We start from the raw sequence: 27,802 nt of genomic DNA on the forward strand, positions 1-27,802 counted from the left end.
CTACAAGAATTCAGATGCAGGATTCCAGCCAAGGGTTTTTTGTACATCAAGTTTAACCAATTAGCACCCCCACTCTCCCCCTGTCTTGGTTTGAAAAGACAGGTGTCTGCTAAGGAAGGCAGGAGCCTCCCTTGAAATAGAGAATGTAAACCCCCTCCCTCCAAATTACTATAATTTTGAAATTAAGGGGTGAGTCAAGGGGTTAAGTTAGAAATGTAGTTAGCAAAGATCATATACTGCGATTAGAGCTTAACAAGAAAATCAGTCGATACCAGGTGGGGATAACTGAAACAGGGTGGGGAATGACAGGTGATACATGAAGTATTATAAGAGTGCAGGAGCCATAAATACCACTGACTTCTAAGAATAAGAGGAGGTTTGGACTGTGACCACCAAGTCAAGGAGCCCTGCCAACTTGACACGGGTGAAGAGTTTACCATGAGGAAGACTTCCTCCCCAGACGTCCACCGACCCAATTAAAGAGGACAATTGCGCAGCCACAATGGATATTCAGCTGATTACAATTTGAAGCAGGCCGGTAATGATTATGTATTATGCATCTTTAGAAACTGCGTGAATATGTAAAACCTTTTCTGTATAAATAGAGAGCAGGAGTCTCCAACTCCTCATGCATGTCTTCGGAAACAATTCCACATGCGTCCAGCACTGTAATAAATACCCTTCTTTTCAACTTTAATTAGTTTAAGAGTCGTCTGTCCGTGCTTCAGGGCTCTCAGGCAAAGATATGGGAATAGGAATAACAGTTCTTTATTAGGGAAAAAAAAAAAAAATGCAATAATACAAAACAACACTGACAGAGTCAGAATACGACCTGACACCCTGTTGGTTTTGTAGCAGTCTGATTAAATGGTGGTTGCAGTCCTCCTGGAGTGACAGATGTGGTTCTGTTGAAGCAGTGATCTTGAAAAGGGTGTAGTTTTCCTCTGAAGGTCCAGTGGTAGTGTAGATGGTCCTGGTCTTCCACTGAGAATCCAGTAGAAAAGAATGCTGCTTCTCTGGGAATCCAGTGGAATAGGTTGATCTGGTGTTCTAAATCTCAGATTATATCCAGGTAGGAATGCTTGGCTCCTCCCGCTGGACAGAGCATCTCACAATGGGATGATGTAATTTTATCAGTCATGCAGTGAGACTCAATGGCCCATTAACAGAAGATATTTTCCGGAGGGAGGATTGGTTGTGGAAGAGATAAAGAAAACTGCCCCACCTGGTTATAACAGGTGGCCCAATTAACAGAAGATAACTGCCCCACCTCTAACAGATGGCAATAGAATACACCCCCCCCAGCCATATCTTGCGTTTCCAACCTAAGACACATCCCCCATCTCACAGACTCACAAATGAGAAGGTAAAGTGAAGGCCATGACAGTTTATTTGGGAAAACTCTACATATCTGATAATGTTTTATGTATACATATTGCAGCCTAATTTTTCCCTGGACGTGTATATGTCATTAATACTAACCTCCTAGAATATTTAAACTGGAACAAGATCAATTTTTGAACAGATCTTAATATCTCCATGTAGAATTAATTTGATTGTAGTTTGATCTAATTATTGCAAAGACATTTAATAAGACAATATCTGGCTTAAGCAAATACAAGCCATGGAACTCAGCTCAAACCTAGCTCATCACTATCTCATATAATTGAACACCATAATGGAAGTTGGAGTACTGCTGAGAAGTGGCATTATGGGAAATGGTGAGTTTTGAATGTAGAACAAAACACCATGAGGATGATAAAGAGCAAGTCAGCCCTATGACTATGGTCCTTATATTGTCAACCTTGTTTGCAGCACTCTTTTAATAATTTGGAAATGAAGTTATTCTGTATTTTACTTCTTTGAGTACATAATAGCAGCACTGCCAAATAAAACGTGATCAAAATGACAATCTCCAAGCTTCTGGGGATGAATCAAAACCAAAACTACATTACTACATTTATTCCTCTAAAACAGAGATGTGAGATTAAGCTACAGAAACTCATGATTGAGCAAAAGAACAGTACATTTCTTCTGCATAGGTAAGGAATGGTTTGCACTTGAATGCAACTATTGCTTCACTTCCTTTTCCAGGCTTTCAGGTGGTTAATCTAACTCTGATTAATTTAATTAAAGCAAAAAAAAAAAAATTAAACATTTTGCTTCCTTGGAACGTTTTGTTATTTTTGTTTAGGAGGAAAAAGATATGATAAATAAAAACCCTCTTTCATACTGACCTATATGAAGAAAACCAATAGGTTATAAACACAGACTTCAGACTTCATTCAAGGGAAATAATCCAGAAAACTCTTTAAACGATATTTACATATATATATAAATGCACCCTGCTTGTCAAAAATATTTATACAAAAATTAAGACAACTGTTAATTCTCAAGTGTTATAAATATAAAAATGTAACCTGTTTTCCAAGTCAGTCCAGCCAAAACTTATTTCAGATCATTTATATTACTGAACATACCTGAAAATTCGTAACTAGCAAACTAATGAATCACAGTGGAGTCTCAAATCAGACAACTGGAAATGGAGATGGAAGTCTGAAGATAAACTAAATACACAATCAACAAGGACCAGATCAGTTCAAAAATAAAAAATGTTCAAGCCATACCACTTGTATTCATATCATCTTAATAAATTTAAATTTCATTTTTATTATGTTAGCTCTTTAAATTTACACTCACAGTAATATTTTATACAACCCCCCCCCAAAACAACCTCACTGTAATATTCATTTCGGAAAGGGGATTTAGTGGTGTTTTTTTGTATATGTGCTTAACTTCCTAGTGATATACCACTGGGCTTCCAAATAGATAAATTAGGTTTAACATCTCAGTAATTGCAGCTTTAATAAGCTTCAGTAACTGCAGCTATAGAGAAAGAATAGAAAAAAAGAAACTTGAAGTGTCACAGACATATTTTATGAAAAATCCTTTTGCTAGGATCTTTTCTCCTGAGAAGCTGAGAGGCCTCAGAAACAAAATGTAAACAATAATTATCTGCTGCTGTGGAATGCAACAGGTGCATCTTTGATTGGTCTCATGTGGTTGTTTTTAATTAATGGCCAATCACAGTCCAGCTGTCTTGGACTCTCTGGTCAGTCACAAGATTTTATTATCATTCCATTCCTTTCCTTTGCTAATTTTCTGATGAAATCCTTTCTTCAATCTTTTAGTATAGTTTTAATATAGCATTTTCTTTTAATATAATATATATAATAAAATAATAAATCAGCCTTCTGAAACATGGAGTCAAGATTCTCATCTCTTCCCTCATCCTGGGACCCCTGCGAACACCACCACACTTGAAGTAATATATCAAGTGAAACCAGACATAACAGAATGCGGAAATCAGCTAACCAAGGACGCTTGGTGAAACAACCAAGGCCAGAAGAAGAAACAAACAAGGCCAACCATCAATATAAAGTGCTAATTTGGGTAGAAGGTAATTCTGGCAGAGGGAGATCGCGACTCACCACCACCAACCCAAGAAACCCACCAACTCAAAAGAAGATTGAACATACAGACTAATTAGCATTAGAAATAAGAGAATAATTTAACCAATAGAAAGAAGAATAAAAATTAATGAGAAAACTATGTAGCTTTTTGTGAATGAACACTGGTGCCTTTGTATGCTAAAATGAATAAAAGTGAAAAATTTTGATAGTCATGCTGCTGGCTTTGTGGATTTGCCATCCGGTGCCCCTTTCTGTACAGAACTGTGAATAAATCAAATACCTCAACTGTGTGTGGATTGGCTTCTTGCACACCAGGTGATAGAACCTGTTTTAGGACAACAGTAGTCCATGTAACAAGTAGTTGCCATTTTCAGGGGAAGTGCGAATACATTTAAGTTCTTCTTTTTGAGATAACATTTGTCATAAGACAGTCCTTGCTGTGCAAACTGGATGGGAGCTGATTTTTTTCCAGTCAATAATCAGTTCCTGTAATGGGCATCAATCCTTCATTCATTCAGTCATAAAAATGTGACTTATCAGAAAAGGAAAAATAGAGTCTAAAGGCACAGAATCATGTGGCTGCTCTACTAGGAATCTGTAAACAAAGAATCACTTTAATATAAGAAATCCAAATCTAGGAAAGTAAAAAGGCATTTGAAGCCGGCTTTTAGCGAGTCAACTTCTTTAAAGATTCAAATGATTTTGAGGTCTACAAAGTATGCACTAAGATACCATATTTCAGAAAGTAATAAGGCAAATAGTATACTCATTATTTTTAAAAAGTTACTATGGTAGTATAGGCATACACAGTATAACTTGATTACAATATGTGATACTGTTTCTACTACGTAGCCCTATAACTGTTTCCTTTCTACATAATCAGAGACTAAATGAAGATTCCAGGTGAACACAAAACCACCCTTGTGAAACAATCTACCACTGGCAACAGTTTTTCAGCAGCAGCAATGTTTACTCTGCTTGTTGAGTCACATTCATACGGAGCAAAGTCCACAAATCAAAGTTCAGAGATTAAACACTGTCATACTTGTGAAGAGCTTCCTCTAGCTTTTGTGTCACTTTTTGGAAAAAGAGTATTTGCTGCTGCAAGAAATGCTGCATCTGTAATTTAAAGTCCCTCACACGAATTTTGTGGAAATGATTAATTTCTGCTAGGGTTGCAAAAGAAATAATGTTACAGCATTCTTGAATGCCCTCAGCTTTTGGGAGTTCCATCTTCCCCTCTTCCACATGTCGCTTGCTCTCCTTTACTTTGGTAAGGGCTCCTGTGTAAAGAACAAAACAAAGTAGTTGAACTGTGAGGACAATGTTGACTCAACTCCTATACTTTAACATGTGATTCAATAACAACAACAACGATTAATAGAAGGCTCATTCTAAATATATTTATATGTGTGCATATATATATATAGAAATGAAAAGGATTAAAACTAAAACTTTTTCAGATGAAAAATCACAGAACAGTGAATCTTGTTAAAAAAAACCCAAAACTTTAAGGTTTTAGCTTGCAAAAATTGCCTATTTCACAATCTTAAAAAACTGACGGTATACTTCAGAGAATATCTGATAAATATATGCCATGGGTTGATGCTGGTCAGATGCCAGGCACCCATGAAAGCCACTCACTCACTCCCCTCTGCAGCTGGACAGAGGAGAGAAAATTTAAATAAGGGTTCATGAGTTGAGATAAGGACTAGGAGAAAGATCATTCATTAAATACCATAATGGGCAAAACAGGCTCCACTTAGAGATATAAAGTGAATTTATTACTAACAAAATCAGAGCAGAATAATGAGAAGCAAAATAAGGCCTTAAAAACACCTTCCCCCCACCCCTCCCCTCCTTCCCAGCTCTACTGCCTACCCCAAGTGGCTCATGGAGACGGGAAATGGGATTTATGGTCAGTTCATCACCCAAGATTTTCTTCCGCTGCTCAGGGAGAGTAGTCATTCCCCTGCTGCACTGTGGGGTCCCTCCCACAGGCAAACAGTCCTCCCAAAACTGCGATGACATCAGTCACTTCCAAAGGATGCAATCCTTCAAGGACAGTCTGTTCCAGCTTAGGAGCAGGGCCCCTGTCTCCACGGGGCTCCTGCAAAATCACAGCCTCCTCCCAGGTGTCTACCTGGAAATCCATCTGAAACAGGAACCTCCCCTACAGGCTGCAAGTGGATCGCTGCATTACCTGTGGATCCCCACAGGCTGCAGGGGGACAGCCTGCTTTACTATGGTCCTTACCACAGCCTGCAGAGGCATCTTGGCTCTGGTGCCTGGAGTACATCCTCCCCCTCCTTCTTCACTGACCTTGATGTCTGCATAGTTGTTTGTCTCACATATTCTCATTCTGCTCTTCTCTGGTTGAAAAATAAAACTGCGCCACAACCTTTGTTTTGATTTCTTCTTAAATATGTTATCGCAGAGGCCTTACCACAATTTCTAATTGGCCCAGCCTTGGCCAGCAGCACATCCATCTTCAGAGTCATCAGGAATTGGCCCTGCCAGACATGGTGGAAGCTTCCAGCAACTTCTCACAGAAGCCCCCTCTGTGACCCCCCCCCACCACCAAAAACCAGGCCATGCAAACCCAGTACAGTATACCAGCATACCAGCAGTGGAAAAATATGAAAGCACTAGAGAACTAGTCAGATCAATTTAAGCCTACATAAACACCAGAAAAATAGCCCCATTCATGTAGCAGGCACAGGGCCTGCAAGGCCTCCATGGCATGCAGCAGCCCAAGATAGGAAATGCCTAGTCATGATGACTGGACCTAAGAAGCCCCTCTTCCACCTTCGGACCCTTGCTTATTTCTCTGTAAGACTATAGGTCACATTTGCCTCGACCCTTACCATTGGACAATTTCTAAAACTCCTGTACCCTATATAAAGCCCTACTTCTGCCCAGTTTGGCAGAAGAGCTGTCCCTGAGAACCTTCACAGAAGACATCAATAAAGACATCTCTGTAGAACCTTATACAGCCTTCTCCTCTCTCTCCCTGCATCTGCCAAAGGCACTTAGGGAGCTAAAGAGCAGAAATCACAAATGAGCTGATAATCACTAAGAGCTGATCTCACTTAAGAGCTGAGCTTGCTAAGGTAGCCTGTAGCTCTGGAGCCTGCCTGAGGGGCCTGGACAGGTCGTTCTTAATTGGACTTCTCTGTCTTGGGCACCCATGGCAGCTGGGGTCAGGGAGACCCCGAAAACACCAGTCGCCTCACATTCAGAAACTGGACGTTGTGGAACATCGCATTTCACAATTTTTGTGAAATATAAAAAGGAGATCTGAATACACAAAAGCTTGCTAATACACCATTCTGCTTTTATTATGCAGATATTCCAAAAATAATTATAGATTACATTGCTAGAATATAGCACTGAGTATCTATTATAGTCAGGGAGGTCTGAAATTCACTCTCAGGAACATGCATCATCCATTAAGTCACCAATATATCAACATCTTCAGTATCTCAGTCCAAAATACTGAACTTAAAATCTCACCCAGCTTGTAGGTGCCAACAGGTTAATTTTTTAGATGCTATATAATTGCAACGCCTTTATCACTGCAGATATTCAAATATTTCCTTCACTTTAGTGATTAATTATACTAAACTGGAGAAAATAGATTTCTTTTACTAGTAGTGAGAGAATATTTTACATGTATCTCAGTTATTATTAATACAACACTCTTTCCACTAATACTCATGTTCTTGTTTATGCTGGTTTTGGCTGGGGTAGTATTAATTGTCTTCACAGTGGCCAGTATTGGGCTGTGTTTTTGATTTGTGCTGACCATAGGGTTGATAATACAGAAATGTTTTTGTTATTGCTGAGCAGGGCTTGCACAGAGCCAAAGCCTTTACTGCTTTTTCTACTGCCGTACTGGCAAGGGGATTAGCGGTACATGGGAGGTTGGGAGGAGACACAACCGGGATGGGTAACCCCAATTGACCAAAGGGATATTCCAGACCATATGACATCATGCTCAGTATAGAAAATGGAAGGAAGAAGGAGAAAGGAATAATGTAGCAATGGTGTTTGTCTTTCCAAGTAACAATTATGCATTATGGGGCCCTGCTCTCCTGGAGATGGTTGAACACCTGTCTGCCCATGGGAAGCGGTGACTTAATTCCTTGTTTTGCTTTGCTTGTATGTGCAACTTTTGCTTTCCCTATTAAACTCAACCATTAATTTTTCTGGCTTTTACTCTTCCAATTCTCTACCCGATCCCACTGGTGGGGGAGTGAGTGTGCAGCTGAGTGGGGCTTGGCTGCTGGCTGGGGTTAAACCATGGCATTGTTACTCTACTTTAAAGCTTGAGTTAAAGAATTATTGCAAATTATTGCAAAACAACTCCAAAGAGAATGAAAGAAGACGCACAAGATAAAAAAAGTTAGTCTTGTGACTCTCCTTCATATATTACAATGAACATTATTTTCTGAAATTCCTAATGGAGCTGGGGTAAGGAAGGAGAGTTAAGCAGTGAGCTAAGTGCCAGCCCAACAATATGTGCAGCTCCTCACATGACAGCTCTTTGCATTTCCCCAGCTGGCTTCAGCACTTCTGGGAGGGGAACAAGCGTGGGCTAGTACACTGCCAGGACTGCTAGTCATGCTGCAGGTGAGAAGCAGTAACCATTCTGAGGGATGGAAACATCACAGCTGGCTACCAGCTGCTTAAGCACAAATCAATACTAATACTATTTGTAAACCCTACTGTAAATGACACTGAAAAAACAACAGCCATAAAAATGGCAGAATGGAAAAAAACCTGAGGAGAGTGATCGTTCCAGTCTTGACATCAGTAGTAACTGTGGAAAACCAAAGAGTAACAGATTCCTGACTGCTACCTTTGAGAAGTCCCCTGGCCAACAAGCTTTGGTGCAACAGCCTCCCCCAAGATACTGTGTCAAAGTCCAAAGGCTCTCTGAAAGATAGCTCCCTCGTCGGGAAAGACAGCTATGGTGAGAAAACATTGTGCTCCTAACAAGAAACCCTAAGTATGACAAAGAAAATATTTCAGCAGTTGTACCTGAGAAATCTTGTGCAAATAAAATGACCTGTGCAATAAACAATTTTTAATCTTTCTACTGTCAGCAAGCTAAACAATAAAATTTGGTACATTACTTACTAGAAAGTAAAACAACTTGCATTTCCACACTATTCAGCTGCCCATCATATTAAATGGTAGGCATGATGTGTCATTCAAAGCAGACTACTCGCTATTGAAGGTGGAGCTTTGAATGAGTCTAACAACTCCTTTTGCTTTACTTCTATTACAAGACACTGTCTCTAATATGACACACCATCTCTGAAAAGAAGAAAGAAAACAATATATTCATCATTTTGCTTTTACTGGATTTCATTAAAGGATGCAAAAGCACAAAATGAAATAATTTTACTTTGTCCTTACCAAATAACCTAATTATGAGTTTATTTATCTACAGCTCTTTGCCTAAATCTGAAAAGGCAAGCCCTGGGAAGCCTATGTGCATATAGCACATTTTTTTATTTGCCTTCCTTCTGAAAGAAACAGCTGTGAAAGAAATAACATATCTTTAATCCAGCAGACTGATGACAGAACAATCCTGTCTACATGGCCGTCCCACTTAGAAGAGATCTAGTAAAGATATTATAGGATGACTCAAATGACTAATCCAATTTTTAAAAAGGATTGGGCCTGGAAGGAATGGAGATGGTGGCTTAGTTTTATCAGTGGCTTAGGTATTTAATCCAAATTAGCTCAAAGCTACACAATCAAAACATTAACTCCAACAGGAGGGAAGATGCAGAAGCACTACATGAGATTATATACAGCATGAAATCCTACTCTGAAAAAAAGCCCCCAAACTTCCCTCCCTTGATTCAAAGTGAAATGTTGAAATTGTATGAAGAAGAATAAAGATTTTACTACATTGAGAGATTATTTACTTAAGAATGCTTTGAACACAGATTATCAAAAGAAGCCTACATGTCTTGGTTTGAAAGACAGGTGTCAGCTAACAAGGCAGGAGCCTCCTTTGGAATGGAAAATGTAAACCCCTCCCTCTGAATTATTATAATTTTGAAATTAAGGGGCTCTCAGGCAAAGATAGGAGAATAAGAATAACGGTTCTTTACTAATATGTATAAATTTAAAAAAACCCTACAACTTAATAGGAAAATTAAAAAATTAAATGCAGTAGTACAAGAACACTGACAGAGTCAGAATACAACCTGACACCCTGTGGGTCAGGGTGTTGGTAGCAGTCCAATTAAATGGTGGCTGCAGTCCTCCTGGAGTGACAGATGTGGTTCTGTTGATGCAGTAATCCTGTAGAAGGCTGTAGTTTTCCTCTGAAGGTCCAGTGGTGGTACAGATGAGTCTGGCCTTCCTCTGGGAATCCATTGGAAAAAGGATGCTTGTGGTGTTCTACAGCTCATATTATAGAATGCTTGGCTCCTCCCCCTGGGCAGAGCATCTCACAATGGGATGATGTAATTTTATCAGTCATGCAGTGAGACTCAATGGTCCATTAACATACTAACATAATGGCCCATTAACATATCCCCCTGGAAGGAGGATGGGTCATTGAAAAGATAAACAGCACTGCCCCACCCGGTTTTAACAGATGGTAATAGAATACATACTTTTTGATTACATCTTGCATGTCAACCTAAGACACTACATAAAGATTTTGAAAATTCTTTATATTTTCTGACCATGATTTAGAATGGAAAGCAGCATAATGGGAATTTGCTTGACATTAAAAACAGAGTTCTCCAGTAAAAATTTTGACTATATAAAATAAATGTCATGGGGGAAAAGTAGCATTACAGTAACTAATGTAGGAATGACTTGCTGCTTTAAAATCTGGTTTTACATTTTTAAACAGGAAAAAGCAAGTCACCTTTAGTATCAAAAGCAAAATTATGAAGTAATTTTTTTTTTCCATAAGTGCCAACACAATAGGCTGTGGCAGCAGCTCTCTGGCCACAGAGAGAAATAACTTTCCCAGACATTGTCCTGGGGAAAAGTCTGTGAGAAGATCAGAGAAAGGGATGAGAAACAATTCTTATCTTCACTTGCTGCACCTGTTGTTGTCAACATGTGGAATGTGTTATGGAGATTTGTTTACCAAAGGGTGGTTTCTTAACTAGCCAATGGTGATGGTGTTTGGATTGGAGGAACAATTAGGTCCAGGTGTATCATAACTGTCTATAAAAGCAATGGGTTTCTTAATAATGATATAAAGAGACTGATCAGCCTTCTGAGAATCATGGAGTCAATGCTAATTATTGTCTATTTGGGGATCGCCTGCAAGGACAATAGTTTTCAAAAAAAGGCTTTCTAATTCAAAGATTATATGCTTCTTGATGGTGGAAAACTATTTTAACAAAGTTCTAGTTTCCATAATGAAAGTTAGAAATATAAAAATAAAGCATATCAAATTTTAATTCCTTTACTATTGGGGACGTGTGTATAGATACGTGAAAATGGCTCTAATGCTTTTAGAAACTGTAACCTAACAACAGTTAAATCCAATGAAGTTTATTTTTTATTTCCTTGACCATTGGTCAAAAGAAAAAACAAACCCAAAACCAACTCCAGAATAAAATACTAGTATCCTATAAATCTAGGCTCATAATTTATGCTACTCTATATTCTTCAGTTCACAATTAAATCATATTCTAATCTACACAATTCAGAGATCACACAAAAATAGAAGTCTTTCCTAGAGATTTTGGAAACTTGATTAATTTATATCTTGTGGTGTCAGAGATTGAAATGTTATAATTCATGGCTTAAACATTTCCATAAACAGTTTTTGCCCATTTTGGCAAAAGTGTAAAATAAAGCTGCACCAACAAAGCCCACCTCACCCTGAATGGGCCACCTGACTGAAACCCTGAACTGTGAATTAAGCCACCTAAGACTGATGCAGTTCGTTTGGGGGGAGGGGCTCCTCGGGGAGTCCCCAGGGGGTCCTCTAAACTGTATGTTCGCTGGTAGCAGCAGGCAGGCAAGGAGACTCCACACAGCTTCTGAGGGTGCTAATTAGATGAGGGTTTATTGGGGGTCCCACCCCCGGGAGCAGCATGGTTTCTGAGGTAGAAGGGGGAAAGGGGGAGAGAGGAAGAGAATGGCCAAGAAAGCATCTGGTCTCCCTGGCACAGCTTAACAGGCAGATTCAAAGTGGGCGCAGAAATAAGACTTGGGCCAATGGGATTACAGATACATGATACTTCAGGGGAGGATCACAGGCTTGGAATAAACTGTAAATTTTCGAGGGGTGAGACAGAGCATACCATTTAACTAAAATGTAACACCACAACATAAGACAACTTGAGATAAGATAAAGTTACATTTTTGTTCAGTCATCTCAGGTCTGGGAAGAAACAGATAAGGCTGGGAGAGCATCCATGGGAGGGCCAAGCCCAGTAGCTGTCATGAGAATTATCCCTTGCGGGCTTCAGGCTGGGGGAGGCCATAGCCCTCAAGCTTATCTCTTGCTGCCAGGTTTGCATAGACTCCCCCTCCCCAAACAAGGGGGAAAGATAAGGAGGTTTTTGGGTGTGTGGCACAACCTCTGGTTAGAGGCAGTGAATACCCATCCTCCCTTACACAAAGTGGATCAGTTGTAAAAAACCTCCCTCCTACCCTGGGAAAGCTGCATCCACAGGACATTCATGTGAGGTGCAGCTGAAGAGGTTTCATAATCCATCAAAGACCCCCAAAGTGCTCCCCACATTTATTTATGAAGCTTTGCACCAAAGCACTGCATGTGATGCAAAATGATGCAACCAATTCAGTCTTGAAACAAAGTGTCAAACTTGCCCTCCTGCAGGGGAGGTGCCTGGGCATTCCCACCTGACCCAAATGTATATTAATCAATTGAATTCTATGCCTTTCAGCGGGGTCCCCCACCACCAAGAAGACCAGATGGAAGGAAGCAACAAGATATTGTCGTAAACCATGGAGGGGTGATATATTTCTACTTAATCTGTCTCTGTCACTCTCCCTGTCCCTCCCCACCTCTTTTTCTATTTCTTTCTTTTTCTTTCTTTCTTTCTCATTTACTGTTAAATAAAATATATCTTTTTTTGGGTATCAACACTTAACCTCGTTTGGTTTTATCTCATTTCAGGGAATATTCGAACCTAATGTTTCTATCTGCAATCCACAGAGAGCTCACTTTGCCCCCCTATAATTAGCAGATCGTAACAGGTGCTTTCAAAATTTACATTGATTTAATTAATATATAAACAATTAATGATGGTGTTAGAATGCAGTGTCAAATGTCACTCAGTTAAAAAAAGCTACCAGTGTTAATGGACACGATAAATGTTTATTTTTTTTAATAATGCCATATTTAAGATCTGATTAGACTCATCATGCATACATCTGCAAATTGGTATACACAGACATAGGAAGAGCATACATGGCCAATTTATTTATCCAGATCTACAAGGACTGTAATCATACCTGTGCATGTTGAGTGTCCTCAAAATGCTCATGCTACTGGAAAATTATTAAATTATTCCATTGACAATGTTAATTTCAGCTCTAGAGTCCCCTCAAAAATCTACAAGTTTTGGTGTGCAGCACGTCCAGTGTGAATGCTTTGCTGGGTCATTACACCACACTACTATGTAAGCATCAAACCATAGTTTTCCCATGAAAATCACTGACAAGACCTAAATAGATTTTTAAATGTATCTATTCTGTTACCAGTTTCATGAGACAACCACTCCAAACCCCACTTTTCACTTTTTAAAAAATTTTTAATTTAAATTCTCATGGCCTTAGTGAAAGAGATAAAAAAGATTGTGTAGAAAGCATTTGCCATTTGTTTGCTCTAGTCTGCCAATAAAACTAATGTTTTGGAGGCTAAGCCAAATTTGATTTCATTTTTTATTCAAATTTCCAGTATTTTGAACCAGGCAATTTAAAATAAGATATCAGCTAGATGAGCTTATACAGTCTGCACACATTAACTTGGCATTTTAACTGTCAAAAAAAAGTGTAAAAATGAAGTTGTAGAAAGAGGCTGGAAAGGTTGAAACATGTCCTTGTGTTGTGGTTTTACCCCAGCTGGCACCCAAGTACCATGCAACCTCTTACTCATTTCCCCCACCAGTAAAATCAGGGAGAGAATTGGAAGGGTAAAAGCTAGAAAACTCATGGGTTGAGATAAAGACAGTTTAATAGAGAAAGCAGGGCCCCATCATGTGTAACAGTTACTTGGGCAGGCAAATGGCATCACTAAAAATGTCCTCCCCCTTCCTCCTTCCTTCCACTTTCTGTACTGAGTGCGATGTCATACGGTCTGGAATATCCCTTTGGTCAGTTGGGGTTACCTATCCCGGTTGTCTCCTCCCAACCTCCCATGTACCACCGCCAATCCCCTTGCCAGCATGGCAGTAGGAAAAGCAGTAAAGGCTTTGGCTCTGTGCAAGCCCTGCTCAGCAATAACAAAAACATTTCTGTATTATCAACCCTGTGGTCAGCATAAATCCAAAACACAGCCCCATACTGGCCACTGTGAAGACAATTAATTCTACCCCAGTGTCATGGTTTGAGCCAGGCGCAATGCCAGTGCCCCCATGAAAATGCTTCCTCCCTGGTGTCTGCTGTGAGATGTGATCAGAAATAGAGCAAAGCAGGCTCTAGCTTAGGAATAAAAGGGAAAAACTTTATTAACCTACAACTATAAAAGAAACACACAGAACTCAGGATGAAAACCTTCCAAAAACATTCCTCCTCCCCCCACCAAATTTCCAATACATTCACCTCTCAGATCAGCAACTCTCAGTCCAGCACCACCCTTCAGATAATCAATTCTCAGTTCATCAAGGAGAGAGGAGTCCCTCTTGTACCATAGGCTTCCCCTGGAAACACAGTTGAAACCTCTTGTGTTTCCATGTCACACATGGCGCCACCCAGAGATCATTTTGCCATCGTGACATCTTCCTTCCATGCCCAGTGCTCTCACCACTGCACATGGACCAGAGCTGCTTCTATGGTTTTCCTTTTTAAAGGGTGCTTTGTCCAGTTCCAAAAAGAGCAGAGTCTCTCACTTTTGGGACACCTGTCCCCCCCAAATTTCACCCCCTGGGGCCGAGGAGTCTCGAGAACAGAGATCATCTTCTTCTTCTTCCCTGATAACGGAGGGCAGCACCACCACCCTCCTCACCCGTCGTCTCTGTTCACGCACTCCTTCACATCACATCACTGCGCTCTCTTGGCTCCAAGCCATTGCCTCCCCCCTAAATGCAGTCTCTGTGTCACAGGAAAAGTGGTTCTGTCCATGGCCATACAAGAAAAGTCCAGCCAAAGGCCACTCCATCACCTCCTGTCACCTAAGATTGTTTTCAGCTTCTCTCGTGGCTCATTTCCTCTTATCTTATCTCTCTCTTCTCATTCAACTCCAGGAGGAATCAGCATTTGCAAGGTTTCCAGCATCCAAGAAAAGGGTTAAAAGTCTCAGGCTCTGCCTGTCCAGAACTGCCACGCTGCCCAGCCGGGCACCTCACCACAACCCCCCTCTCCCCCCTCCTTCACACCGGCCATGCTGTCAAATTTCAAGGTGGCACAGGCACAGACACCAGCTCTCTCTGTCTATCTTTCTCTCTCTCTCTCTCTCTCCTGGGGGGGCTGCCTGAAGCCTCTCAGGGTTCCTCTACCCTTCCATCTTGCAGGGGCCTTCCCCTCCCTTCTCTGTCCCAGGCCCGGCTTACTTCAGTCAGGCCTCGTGGCTTACCCTCCCCCGCCCAGCTCGGAGCTGGGCAGGGGAGGTCTGATCTCTCCTTCATGGACAGAACCCAAAAAATAGAGAGCTTCCCCCTGGGAGTTCTCAGCTTTTAACTCTCCTGTGTTCTCAGAGGCATATCCATGTCCTCAGTGGCCATACCAGGTGCCAATATTCAAATCTGAGCACCTATTAGTTTGACCACAGCATCCCAAAAATTTCACTTCCTCTCAAACCACGACACCCAGCCAAAATCAGCACACTTTGTTTCAAAGTTGATTTGCAAAATTGGACAGCTCATTTATTTTTAATTATGTGCTTACAAAGACTTGGAAAAGCTCTGGGAGCTACTTTATGATTTTAGTCTACCAATTCTTGTCTTCCCTGTTTGGATGGAAATCCTTTTAGCAAGACCTGGATTTCTCTCAGCTTCAAGAGAGAACCATCTGACTATCTAGAGTCTTCATAAGCTTCAAGCTGAAAAGGTATTACATAGTCTTTAAAATAAAAGTACTTCCTCTTTCTCCAAAACAATTTTTACTTTTTCAATATCTACACTGTCCTGCTACTCTCAGACTGTCCACAAGGTTTTCCCAGTAGACAGAATCTTACTGCCTGCAGTGAACAAGTACCCATAAGAACACGAGAGCTGACGATGTACTGTCTTTGGTCAAATCTATGTGGGTGAGCTCTAATCAAAACTTCTCCACTCTGTTGGAACGAAATAGGCAATCTGCACAGACTTTCTGATATGCAGCAATACATGTAGACTTTACCATGGGAGGAACAGTTATACAAAAAGCTACTGGCTACCAGCTTGTGGTTAAAAAAAATCACTGGGGTTTTATCAGCTATGAAACATCGATCCATCATCTAATTTATATATCATGCTTATAGGTTCCAAACTGATTACCTGAATTGAGAAACACATTGTGAAATAAAAAGTTGTGTTTCGTGTCAGGTAAATAAAGGTAACCTGCGTAATTGTAATTGTGAAATGTGTGGAACACGGCCATGGGACAGTTATAAAGGTGACTTCTAATAAACAACTGAGGAAAGCAAAGCATGGAAGAAGGCCTTTGAACCAATCTTTTGTTTGCAATTAACTATTATAAGTCTTGAACTGTTTTGTAATAAGAACCTTTGAATTATAGCTTTAGAATGTTGCTTTGTATTAGGGATTTTAAACTGTAGCTTTAGAATGTATAAAGGATTTAAACAAAAGAGGGAAGTGAACCTATCCCAAGCTCCTAAGGAAATGGTGAAAATATCCTGAAAAAGGAAGATGGACATCAACGTCACTGATTAATGATTTCAAAAAGGGAAGCTGGACATCACTATCATAGATTGATGGTCCTAGAAAATAGAAGCTGGACCCCACATCTGGAAGCTGGACCCCACCATCTGGGATACACATCCTGGGATGTACATCCTGGGATATTGAAACCTGGAATAGATCACAATAGAGTATAGAAATTGGAAAGGAACCAAATATCACCATCATAGATTTACGATCCTGAAGTATAGAATTGTGATGTAAAAAATTTGAAATAGAAACTGCTGAGAAAGCTTATGAATATGCATGAATATGATCAATAAATACCAGCAAGCCCAGCAGTGTGCAGTTGGAGGGGAAAACCCTCACCACTGTACCAAGCGCTGGTTTTGCTAATACGTTACCATAATAATTAATAAGGTGAATTACTGCTTGATATATCGACTGAGTCAAGCTTCTCATTTCTAACAACATCATGAATGACTAAGTGAATCTTGCTCTTTTAGAGAGGTAAGGTAAGGTAAGGTAAGGTAAGGTAAGGTAAGATTGGGAGAGGGATAGGAAAATAGAAAAAACACACATATTTAGGAATATCTATGCATATTTTTGGTAGACAGGACATTAAGTAAAATTTTTTCCCCTGTTTAATCTTCAAATAAAGCCATTGCTCAGTTTTAGCTCTGCTCATTATTGTCTTCTGTAGGATTTACAAACACCAAGGAACCTAGAATTTTATATGGTTTCTAGATTCTTTCATATTTTAGACATGCAGAAGTCTCAGTTTCCTTCAGGTTACTGGGAGGTAATATTGGGTGATTTAGCAGCAAGCCAAGAACACTACATCATTGCTGCAATAGAAATGGGGAACCTGAGAGGGCAAGTAGTAAGTGTCATCCTAGAGCAATCCAACCTTTTTCATAAAAATACTTTAACAGAAGATATGTAAATATCCAACTCTTTCCTGTAGTGAGGGTCATCTGGCTAGGTTTACATGTTTAGCTCTCAGACAATAAAGTTGGACCACTGATGCCTAAAGATTTTTGCTTTCTATACATTTTATATATATTTGTAGCTTTGTAGACTGTTAATGCATGGTTATATAGCTCCTAGTATTTTTCCTACCCTTTCTCTTAGATTTTAGAATAATAAGCTAACCCTTCAACCATTTCTGAAATTCTGTTTAGTCTTATTCTCAAGAAAAGAACCTCTAACAAGGACATTTTTTTTTTTCAACCAGAATCTGAAAAGAGATAACAAGAAATAGGGCAAAGAAGCCCCTGGAACAATTCCAAGGGGCAGACCCAAGGGTGGGTTACTGGGGTAACTGACTTCCTATTGGATGTATTGGCAAGATATACTAATTAATTAACCTTATAAAAATTGCAGTAATTCTTTATCACTTGTGCACATACCCATGTTTTGTGGGCCTGAAAGCTTTCATTAAAGATCTGCTTTTTATCTTACCATTGTAACACTTGTTGCAAGGTTTTGTCCTTTTGTTCTTCAGCAACACCCCCTGGAAACTGCATGTATCTGAGGGATGGAGGGGGGAAAAAGTGGATAAAGGAAAAATAGGGACAGAAAAAACATGTCTGCACAACAAATTTAAGAGGCAAGAAAGCAAGCAAGAGAAGAGAAATGTTTTTAAATTGTGATATAAAATTTTAGGCATGCATTTTGTCCAGTCTGATTTACTTATGAACACACATACCCCCACTCAAAAACACCCTAAAATCATTGTAAAAATCCAGGTTTCAGTGCTGCTTGGGGTTTTTCTGTGCTTGAAATTTTGATGTATTCCCAGATTGAATTTTTTTTTTCTATAATTTTGTGAAATATTCTAAAAATACTCCCAGCATATTGTTTAAATATTCTGTAGACATTTTTTGAATTAAGTTTGCTTTAGGTAAATAAGACCATTTACCTTATTTTACTTTAACAAATGGTGACCAGGAAGCAAAAGAGTAATTCAGATATTTTTGAAAATAATTCTTATAAATCTTGCCCTGCAGACGAAATGGAATTGCTACTTACATCTTAAAAAACATTTAGGCCACTTTCTCAAATTTGTTTAAATTTTCCCCAAGTCAAGTCTGTTTTGTCTGACAGTAACCTGAGTGATCTTTCCCTGTCATTGTCTTCCCCCACGAGCCTTTCGTTATACTTTTTCTTCCTTGTCTAGTTGAGGAGGCAAATGACAGAGAGGCCTCAAGCCAGGGTCAACCCATCATAGTAGACCTTAAAAACATGGAAAAAAAGGCATTATCCATTTCAAATGAAGATGAGAGGCTGCTTTTCTTCTCTAAATTAGAGCCACTAAAATTAGCATTTCTTGAAAAATACACCAGTTCTGCAAAAGAAATTACAGAAGTGCAATTTATTTTTCAAGCCTGTGGAGGACCAGGTGAAAGCATGTTTTATCTCAAACATTCTTTTACAAGAAAGATGTGATCAGAAGAGAGGGTCCAGCAGAGGTGGAGCAGCACTGTTCTGAGCCAGCTTGCTGCTCTGCCTTGAGACTCATGCCCCCATCAACTCTCCTTCCCCCCAACTCACTCCTGAAGGAGGGCTCAAAGGGCTGACTCTGCACACATGAATAAAACAGTGTGAAAAGTCTAGTTTACATGAGGCATGCACTAGATTAACTATAAAAGGAAACTGATAGCTTTCCCTCTTCTCTTTTCCCTCTTTAGCTTTCTTTGCTTCACCAGCTCCAGACTATCCATGCAGCAGTATCTATGGGAGCTCTAAGGATTGGTGATCTTTCTTTTCTCTCTCTTTTTTGCTTTTATTTCTCTTCTCCCTTGCTTTGCCTGGGCAAAGCACAGCGATCGTATTCTACCCGGTACTCTGTACAAAAGTTTGTTGTGGGAGTGGGGAGCTTGTGTTAGTGTGTTGTGGCTTGTGAGCCAGCACCTTTGAGAAGTTTGTTGCAGGAGTTGAGAGTTTATTGAAGTGTACTGTAAATTAAGGGCTTGTTAGCCAATACCTTTTGAGAAGTCTATTGTAAAATGTAAGGGCTTCTTAGCCAACAGCTTTTGAGTCTAAGCAGTGGGCTAGTTGCCAGAGTTAAGATGATTGTAGAATAAAACATATGAGTTCCCTGACCCTTGTCTGGTGTCTTTGTCCTGACTGATGAGAACTTATGATGAAGGTCACATCCCCTACCAGTGGGTCATGACAAAGCCTACTAAAATAGAAGTTGGTCCTCAACTGGCATATGGGAGTACAAATCTTTCCTCTGTCTCTTCCAGAGCAGGAAGTTCAACTTTTTCTTTTTCTCACAGAACATTCCTTAAACGGTGGGTGCTCAAGATGAAGGTGAGGAATCTTTAAAGACCTCCTATTAAAGTTATTGCAATTTCATAAAATACTTACAATATTAATAAGATAATAAACAGCTTGAAAATATTCACACAGTCCAGTGGTCCACATATTTTACACAAGTGACCAAAATGACAACCTCTTTTGGTGCACTTCAGATCATGTATGATATCCTCAACATGAGAGGCAGAAAGACTTGGACCCCAAAACAATAAAAGACCACAATAATTAACACATTTTCCTGCTGATACACAGACAAAGCAATAGTGAGGCTTACATGGCTTTGGTTCATAATTCTAAGAGGAAAGATAAAGCCTGAATGGAGGGAATTTTTTTGTCTCTGGCTCAGAGATCCTCTGGCTTTCTTTTTGCAGAAGAACAGTTGCAGAAATTAAGCAAAAACCCCAGATATGCTGACTTCTCAGTCCATACTGTGAAAAAATGTTTTTGTGATTTGTGTCAATTGGCAATGGAATCAACAAATGCTTGTATCTGCTGTGTCGAAAATAGACGCAAAGAACAGTTTTGAAACTTTCTGATCTGTCCTGGGTTGACAAGGAAGTGAGTTTTTCGGGAAGTTGTAGCCAAACCAATCAGTGGTCAGATTTGAATATTGGCACCTGGTGTGGCCACTGGAGACATGGATATGCCTCTGAGACCACAGGGGGTTAAAAAGCAGAGAACTCCCAGGGGAACCCTCTCTTGGTTCTGCTTGGTGAAAGAAGTCAGGCCTGCCCCTGCCTAGCCACGGGCTGGGTGGGGGAGGGGAAGCCATGTGGCCTGGGTTGAGGTAGGCTGGAGCCCCTGCAGGACGAAGGGGTAGAGGAACACTGAGAGGCATCGGGCAGCCCCCCTGGTGGGGAGACAGAGAGAGAGAGAGAGAGCACCTGTGCCACCTTGAAATTTGATATCCTGTGCTGGCAGCACAGCCAAGAAGAAGGGGGGGGGGGGGTGCGGTGAGAAGGTGCCCAGCCGCTGTGGGAGTCCTGGGCAAGTAGAGCACGAGATTTTATCCCTTTTCTTGGACAATGAAAACTTTGGGGAACATTAATCCTCCTTGATTTGAATGAGAAGAGAGACAGACATGAAATAGAAGGAAATGGGCAAGTGTGGTGAAAGTCTGAGCAAGTGAAGGATGTCAGAAGATGATGAGGAAGAATCCTAGGTGGGAGGAGATGATGGAGTGGCCTTTAGCTGGACTTTTCCTCTATAGGCATAGACTGAACCAATTTTTTCCTATAACACAGAGACTGCATTTAGGGGGAGGCAATGGCTTGAACCAAGAGAGTGATCTGCTGCAGTGATGCCAAGTGCAGGAGTGAAGTGAACAGAGAAGGATGAGGAGGGTGTGGTTATGCCCTCTGTCTTCAGGGAAGAAGAAGATCTCTGTTCTCAAGACTCCCAGCCCCAAGGGAGTGAAAATGGGGGGGACCTTTTTCCCGAAAGTGAGAAATTGTTACTTTTTGGTACTTGGCAAAGCATCCTTAAAAGAGAACCCTATAAGCAGTTTTGGTCCATGAACGGTGGTGAAAGCACTGTATCATGGAAGGAAGATGCCATGATGGCAGATTTTCTCTGGGCGGTGCCATATGTTACATGGAAACACAAGAGGTTTCAACTGTGTTTCCTGGGGAACCTATGGTACAAGAGAGGGTCCTCTCTCCCTTGATGAACTGAGAATTGATTATCTGAGGGATGGTAACTTGATTGAGAATCCAAGGTTTTGTCTCACTGTGTTTTGGTAGAAATTGGATAGGGGGAGGAGGAATGTTTTGGAAGGTTTTCATTCTGAATTCTGTGTGTTCCTTTTATTATAGTTGAAGGTTGATAAAGTTTTTTTCTTATTTCTAAGCTTAAGCCTGCTCTGCTCTGTTCCTGGTCACATCTCACAGCAGTTGTTTGAGGAAAATATATTTTCATGGGTGCACTGGCATTGTGCCAGCCTCAAACCATGACATGACTCAATAGCCAAATAAAGCATCGAAATGAAGTATAGTAGAGTAAAAGAGATGAGGTAGCAAGATGAATGATGCTTAGAATAAAATAGAGGAAGTTGTGGTAAAGCTAAGAGATATTGCAACAAAGCAACTAAATACTTATGTATAATAAAAAGCTTGATGCACTTGACAAAATCATGTAGCAGACACCAGTCTAAGGCCTCCCTCCAGATGACCATAAGAAGAACAGGAAGCCAATGACCACCTGGAAATATTATGAAATTGCTGATCCCAGCTTATTGATATCTGCTGATTCAGACTAACCAAGCACATTGGAAAATGCTTTGTAGGCTTAAAAATAGTATATATATTTTGCCAAACTTGTAAGTGGTGTGTGCCGTGAGTGGAGCGGTGACTCCCCGGCCACCCAGTGCTGTTTGCTTGCTTTCTTTACAATAAAAGACAGAAAAATCAAATTCAGTTTGGCTATTGAAATTTTATAACAATAACAGAAAACATACTTCCAAATCACATTAAGCACCTGCTCAACTATCTGCAGTAGAGCAAACCTATAACAGGACAAGGGAGTCATATTCTACCCACAGATATAGGTATGTTTTGAGCACAGCAGCCTTTATTTTTTGGTCCTTCTTAGGTCTAGGACAATATAGAAATGGAGTCTAGGAAATGCTTCAAGTTTTGCCCCAAGTGGACAATACATTTGCACTGGGTAGAAGAAAAATGGACAAGTACTCCTAACTTTAGAGTTCATCTTTTTAAAGTCATAGCCATGTAAGCAATATATCAAACAGCTTGTTTCTACCACTTCTAAGGACACAGACAAAGAAGTTGCACACTAGAAAAGAAAACAAAGATTTTTGCTTGGTCTATACAGACAATAATTCTCAAATTCTGACAACTATCACAGTTAGCAAATTTAAAAGAAAGCTCTTACATTGCAAGAACACCAAACAGTTCATATTTTCATCTGATCCAAAAAGTTATACTTCATTACAAGTAATTTTTTTAAGTAATCAAACAGCAATATACTGGGAGTAAAAAACATCTTCCTTTCAGTTTTCTTCCAGTTTGCCTACTTTGTAAAGGGAACAATAAAAACAAACATTTAACCTGGCTCTAACCCGATTCCTATGATTAACATGGATACTCAAAAGACCAGTTTCTCAAACACGTGTCATGGTTAGACACTGGTCAAACACCAGGCACCCACGACAGCTGTTCATTCACCCTCCCCTCACACAGCTGGAATGAGGAGAGAAAACACTCCAAGGGCAAAATAGGCTTGACTTAGAGCTATAAAGTGCATTTATTACTAAGAAGAACACAGCATGAAAATGAGAAGTAAAATAAGACCTTAAAACCACCTTTTTTCCCCCAGCCCCTCCCTCCTTCCCACCAACAGTGCATGGAGACAGGGGGTGGGGGTTCTGGTCAGTTCATCACCTGAGGTTTTCTTCCATTGCTCAGGGAGAAGAGTCCTTCCCCTGCTACGCCGTGAGGTCCCTTCCCATGGGGGACAGTTCTCCGCCAACTTCTCTAGCGTGGTTCCAATCTCACGAGCAGCAGTCCTCCCAAAACTGCTGCAACGTGAGTCCCTCTCACAGGCAAACAGTCCTCCCAAAACTGCTGTGGTGTAGGTCACTCTTCCACAGGGTGCAGTCCTCCAAGGACAGGCTGCTTCAGCCTGGAAGCAGGGGCTCCCTCTCTCCACCAGGTCTCCCGCTGGATGACAGCCTCCTCCAGGCATCCACCTGCGCCAGCATGGGCACCTCTCCCATGGGCTGTGGGTGGATCTCTGCATTCCCCATGGACCTCCATGGGCTGCAGGGGGACAGCCTGCTTCCCCATGGTCTTCACCACAGCCTGCAGAGGAATCTTGGCTCTGGCGCCTGGACCACCTCCTCCCCCTCCTTCTCCACTGACCTTAGTGTCTCCATGTTGTTTTCCTCACATGTTCTCACCTCCTCTTCTCTAGCTAGAACTAAAACTGCCCCCACTTTGTTTTGATTTTCTTCTTAAATATGATATCACAGAGGCATTACCATCAGCTCTAATTGGCCCAGCCTTAGCCAACAGCATATCCATCTTCAGAGCCATCAGGGATTGGTTCTGCCGGACATGGTAGAAGCTTCTAGCAGCTTCTCACAGAAGCCCCCTCTGTGGCCTCCCCGCTACCAAAAACCAGGCCATGCAAAACCAACACTGCATGCCATTTTCTAAAGGCAATTATGTACCAGGGATAATAGTGTTAAAGGCAGCTTTAGACAAGAGGTGCTGGAGCATCAACACCTGCACACAGACTGACTATACATTTTTCCAACCAGTTCCAAGACAGCGCTCTGGCACAAAATCAGCTCTTTATACATCATGCTCATGCACTGCTCTAGTGGAAGCTCATTTAGATGATCTTTCTCTGGTTCAGAACTATAAAGGAAACAGACTTATGCAAATTGAAGGAAATATGGGTTGAGTCAAGCACATAACTTATTATTCACAATCCTCAGAGTAAAGTCTCCAAGAATATTACTTTGAAGAACTTTATATAAAGTTTAAATCTTTATATAAATCTTTAAATCTTGAGGATACAGTATTTAAATAGTATATATCATCTGCTCTCTTATTCCATCTAATTAAAAATCTTTCCCTCTGATTTTTTTCAGAAGCTTACAAATAATCCTATTATTATTTGACAACTCACTCCAAAATTCTCTACTCTCAAACATGAGGCATTACCAAGGTCATCCTTCTTTCCAAATTTAAAATACTTTAAAGTTGTTATCAGAACACAATGACATAGCAACTAACAGAACAACTTCTTTAAGATTAGATTACACACTTCCCTTTTCTAGTCAAAACAATATTGATTGTTTAAGTTTCCACTCATAATTTTCAAGATTTGACAGAAGAATGGAAATCTGACTTTGATACATGCAATTTTAATGAAAAGCTTACTTTTTTAAAATAACAATTTGTTCACTTTATACCAACTTTGCCTCCTCACTTTTTCCCAGCAATAATGCACACCTCCCAGAAGCCTGCCTTTTTGATCTATTGAAAAACTCTTCCATCTTTTTTACCATAAAACTCAAGGTACTGTTCCAGATGCAAAAATTTTGGAAATGACACATAAGGGTAGGAAAGATTGATTCACCATGGGTGACAATTCAAGCTCTGCCTCTTGTGGAGTACAACATGGCCTATTAATCTCCAAAATAATTTTCATTTAAAAAACTTGCACATTTTATCGAATAACTGTTACACATACCCATTTCTGTACTGAATATGTGATGATTTCTCGGTCTCTTTTACAGCTCTAATTCCCACACATCCCTGATCACATATAACAGCAAAAAGAATGAATGATGTGCTAGTCTTTTCATAATGATGAATATATGATTAGTATTAACTTCACAGCTGGGAAATCATCTACACATATATCATGCTATCAGCTTAGATTTGTCTGAACAAGTGTCACTAGTTATATAGCAGATGATTTTTTCAGATTTGGAGTTCCTTTTTCTCCAGTGGATCACAAAGCATCATACAAACAGCAATCTGAACCTCAGAAGCATGTTTCAGTTAGAAAGATGATAAAAGGAAAACAGGTGAGCAACATCTTTTTGTGATAATAAGGGCAGAGGATAAACAACTCCAGCTAAGAACATCATGGCAGACCATCATCCTTACAAAGGTAGCAAGAGAGTTTCATGTATGGCTGAACTGACGAACACCAGCAGCTTTAAACATCTCATCTGAATGTCTGACACTGAAAAATGCACACACCACCATGTGCACCTCAAACAAACTAGTTGACCAGACTATCTCCATCTTCAGTTTACTTTGTATTTATCTACCAGATCAGAGATTTAATAAAACTAACATACATCAAAAAGTAATATATGTTTTCACACCACTTTGTCTTCAGGCTTTGTAAACAAGCCCATTAATCTTTAATGTATCAGCAGTATAGGCTTATGTGGTTTCTTTCAGATACACAACCAAATACAGTAACCTCTGACCAATAAAATTCCCAACAATGTATAGACCTTTGGCACAGAATGTAAATTGCCACTGATGTGGTATTTTGTATTTTTAGCAACAGCTTACCTGAGTAAACACTGAAAGATTTAACTCAAGGCCAGCAAGCCAGATGCAGAGCAAATTTAGCCCTTTGTCTCCATATCTGTGTGCATACCACTGAAACATGAAACTTCATAGTTTCAGAAAACATGTAAGGATGTTACCTTTCTGGACGTGGATGATATCTGGGAAGTTGGCCAAATGCCCCTGATACAGTGCTAACAAATCCATCACAGCATCGAGGTCCTGCCGGGGCTGATCTGCAAAGAGGCCCCCGATGGCTTCATAGGCTTCTGCAGTGAAGGCTATGGCTTGGTTGAGGCCAGCCGAAAAGGCCTGCTGGTCCAGCTCAAATGCCTGACTGAGACACTTAAAGGAGTGTCCCACCTTCTGGTATTCCTTCTTAAAACCAGTGACTTGTTTCCGAGCAAATTCATTGGCTGTGTGATTAAGCTGCAGGGCACTTTCATCCATCTTCTTCATGAAGGCTTTGAAGCCATCCACCTGACTTTCTACTTCATGCAAGTCCAGGCCAGCCCCAGAGCCAGCAGGGACACTGATGGTCAGGAAAAAGTTGGCACCCACCATCTCATCCTTCTCAGCCTTGCGCTTGCCTTGTTTCCAGGTCTTTTCATCCGTGCTGGGACAGGTGAGGAAGTGCTGGAAGGCATCACACTGAGCCAGCACAGGGTGGCTGCACATGTGGTCCATCCACCAGGCCAGGCCTTTGCGACGTTTGGAGATGAAGTCCTCCTCAAAGCGGCCAGTGGCCTGCTTCTCTGGCAAGTGGGGCACAGAGATGACAGGGAACTTCTCAGCCAGGCGCCCATAGAGCCAGTCAAACTGCTTGTAGCGGCGGTGCACCTGCTGCCCAGTGTGGCTGGAGACCAGCTTGTAGGCGATGTAACTCTTCATGCCCTTGAATTTAGTCTGTTTGGTGGGGTCCTCGATGGAGCACTGGAAAGGGTAGGGGTTCTCCTGCCACTCAGGGCCCTGGGGGCCCAGCACCACGCACAGCTTGTCCCCGTCCTTCACAAAGCCTGATACCTCGCCCAGCACGAAGGCCTCACCACCGGACTTGACAAAGATTGAGAAGCGGTTGAGGTTGCGGCTTACCGTGGCCAAACTCTTGGTGCTGCTGCTGGGCGGGTGCAGGTGGCCTGCCAAGTGGCCACTGCGGGAGCTAAGGGTCTCAGACTGCATGGATAGGCAGTAGTGGCCAGAGGCCCGTCTGCCCTCCGTCTCGTAGATGGGGTAGGAGCTGCTCAGGGAGCCTGGCTCATCGGCCACCGTGGAGCTTTCGTCCCAGTCATCGTCCCAGTCGTCATCGCTGCCCTGGCTGAGCTGGTAGGAGCCGTCGTAGGGCGACGGCAGGAAAGGGTATCCGGCGGCGGCGGCGGGGGACAGCAAGAAGGGCTCAGGCGCCGCCGCCGGCGGGGCCTCTAGTGTTGCCGGCTTGAAGGCGGCGGGGGGCAGCAGCGGCTCTAAACCGCCGGCAGGCAGGTTGGCGTAACGGGTGGGTGGCGGCGTCTCGGCGGCGCGGATCACCTGCACGTAGGAGGCCGGGAAGAGACCGCGGTCGCCGTGGCTGTTGATACCCTCCAGCCAACCCTCGATGTCCTGCTCACTGCAGAGGCTCAGCACCTCGTGCTCCCGCAGCGAGATTTCCCCCGGGTTCTCTGATCTGAAGTTGTACAGCGCCCGGGCCCGCAGCGCCATGGCCCCACCGCCCAACCGCCCGCCGGGAGCTTCCCGCCGCCGCCCCTCACCTCACCACGCTGGTGGAGCTGTCCAGGACAGCGCCGCGGCCCTCTGCGTCTGGCCCACGGAGACGCTGCGGCGGCCGGCTCCCAGTCCCAGCTTCACCTCGGCGGGCGAGGCAGGAGCAGAGGCCGAGCCGGCGAATATCCCACGTCGCCAGTTTCGCTAATCTAGAGCCGAGAGG

At 41.6% G+C, this 27,802-nt stretch overlaps 1 protein-coding gene across 1 annotated transcript; it reads right to left on the minus strand.

Moving 5' to 3' along the window:
- Positions 1-746: 746 nt before the first annotated feature.
- On the minus strand, positions 747-27,802 carry LOC132341443 (sorting nexin-18-like). The gene is made up of 2 exons (XM_059873031.1): positions 26,022-27,802; positions 747-4,756 (listed from the first exon to the last, which is right to left on the minus strand). The coding sequence occupies exons 1-2, from the start codon at positions 27,574-27,576 to the stop codon at positions 4,503-4,505; spliced, it is 1,809 nt and encodes a 602-aa protein (XP_059729014.1). The 5' UTR covers positions 27,577-27,802; the 3' UTR covers positions 747-4,502.

The sequence above is a fragment of the Haemorhous mexicanus genome, chromosome W, assembly GCF_027477595.1.
Source record: "Haemorhous mexicanus isolate bHaeMex1 chromosome W, bHaeMex1.pri, whole genome shotgun sequence".
Taxonomy (NCBI): Eukaryota; Metazoa; Chordata; class Aves; order Passeriformes; family Fringillidae; genus Haemorhous; species Haemorhous mexicanus.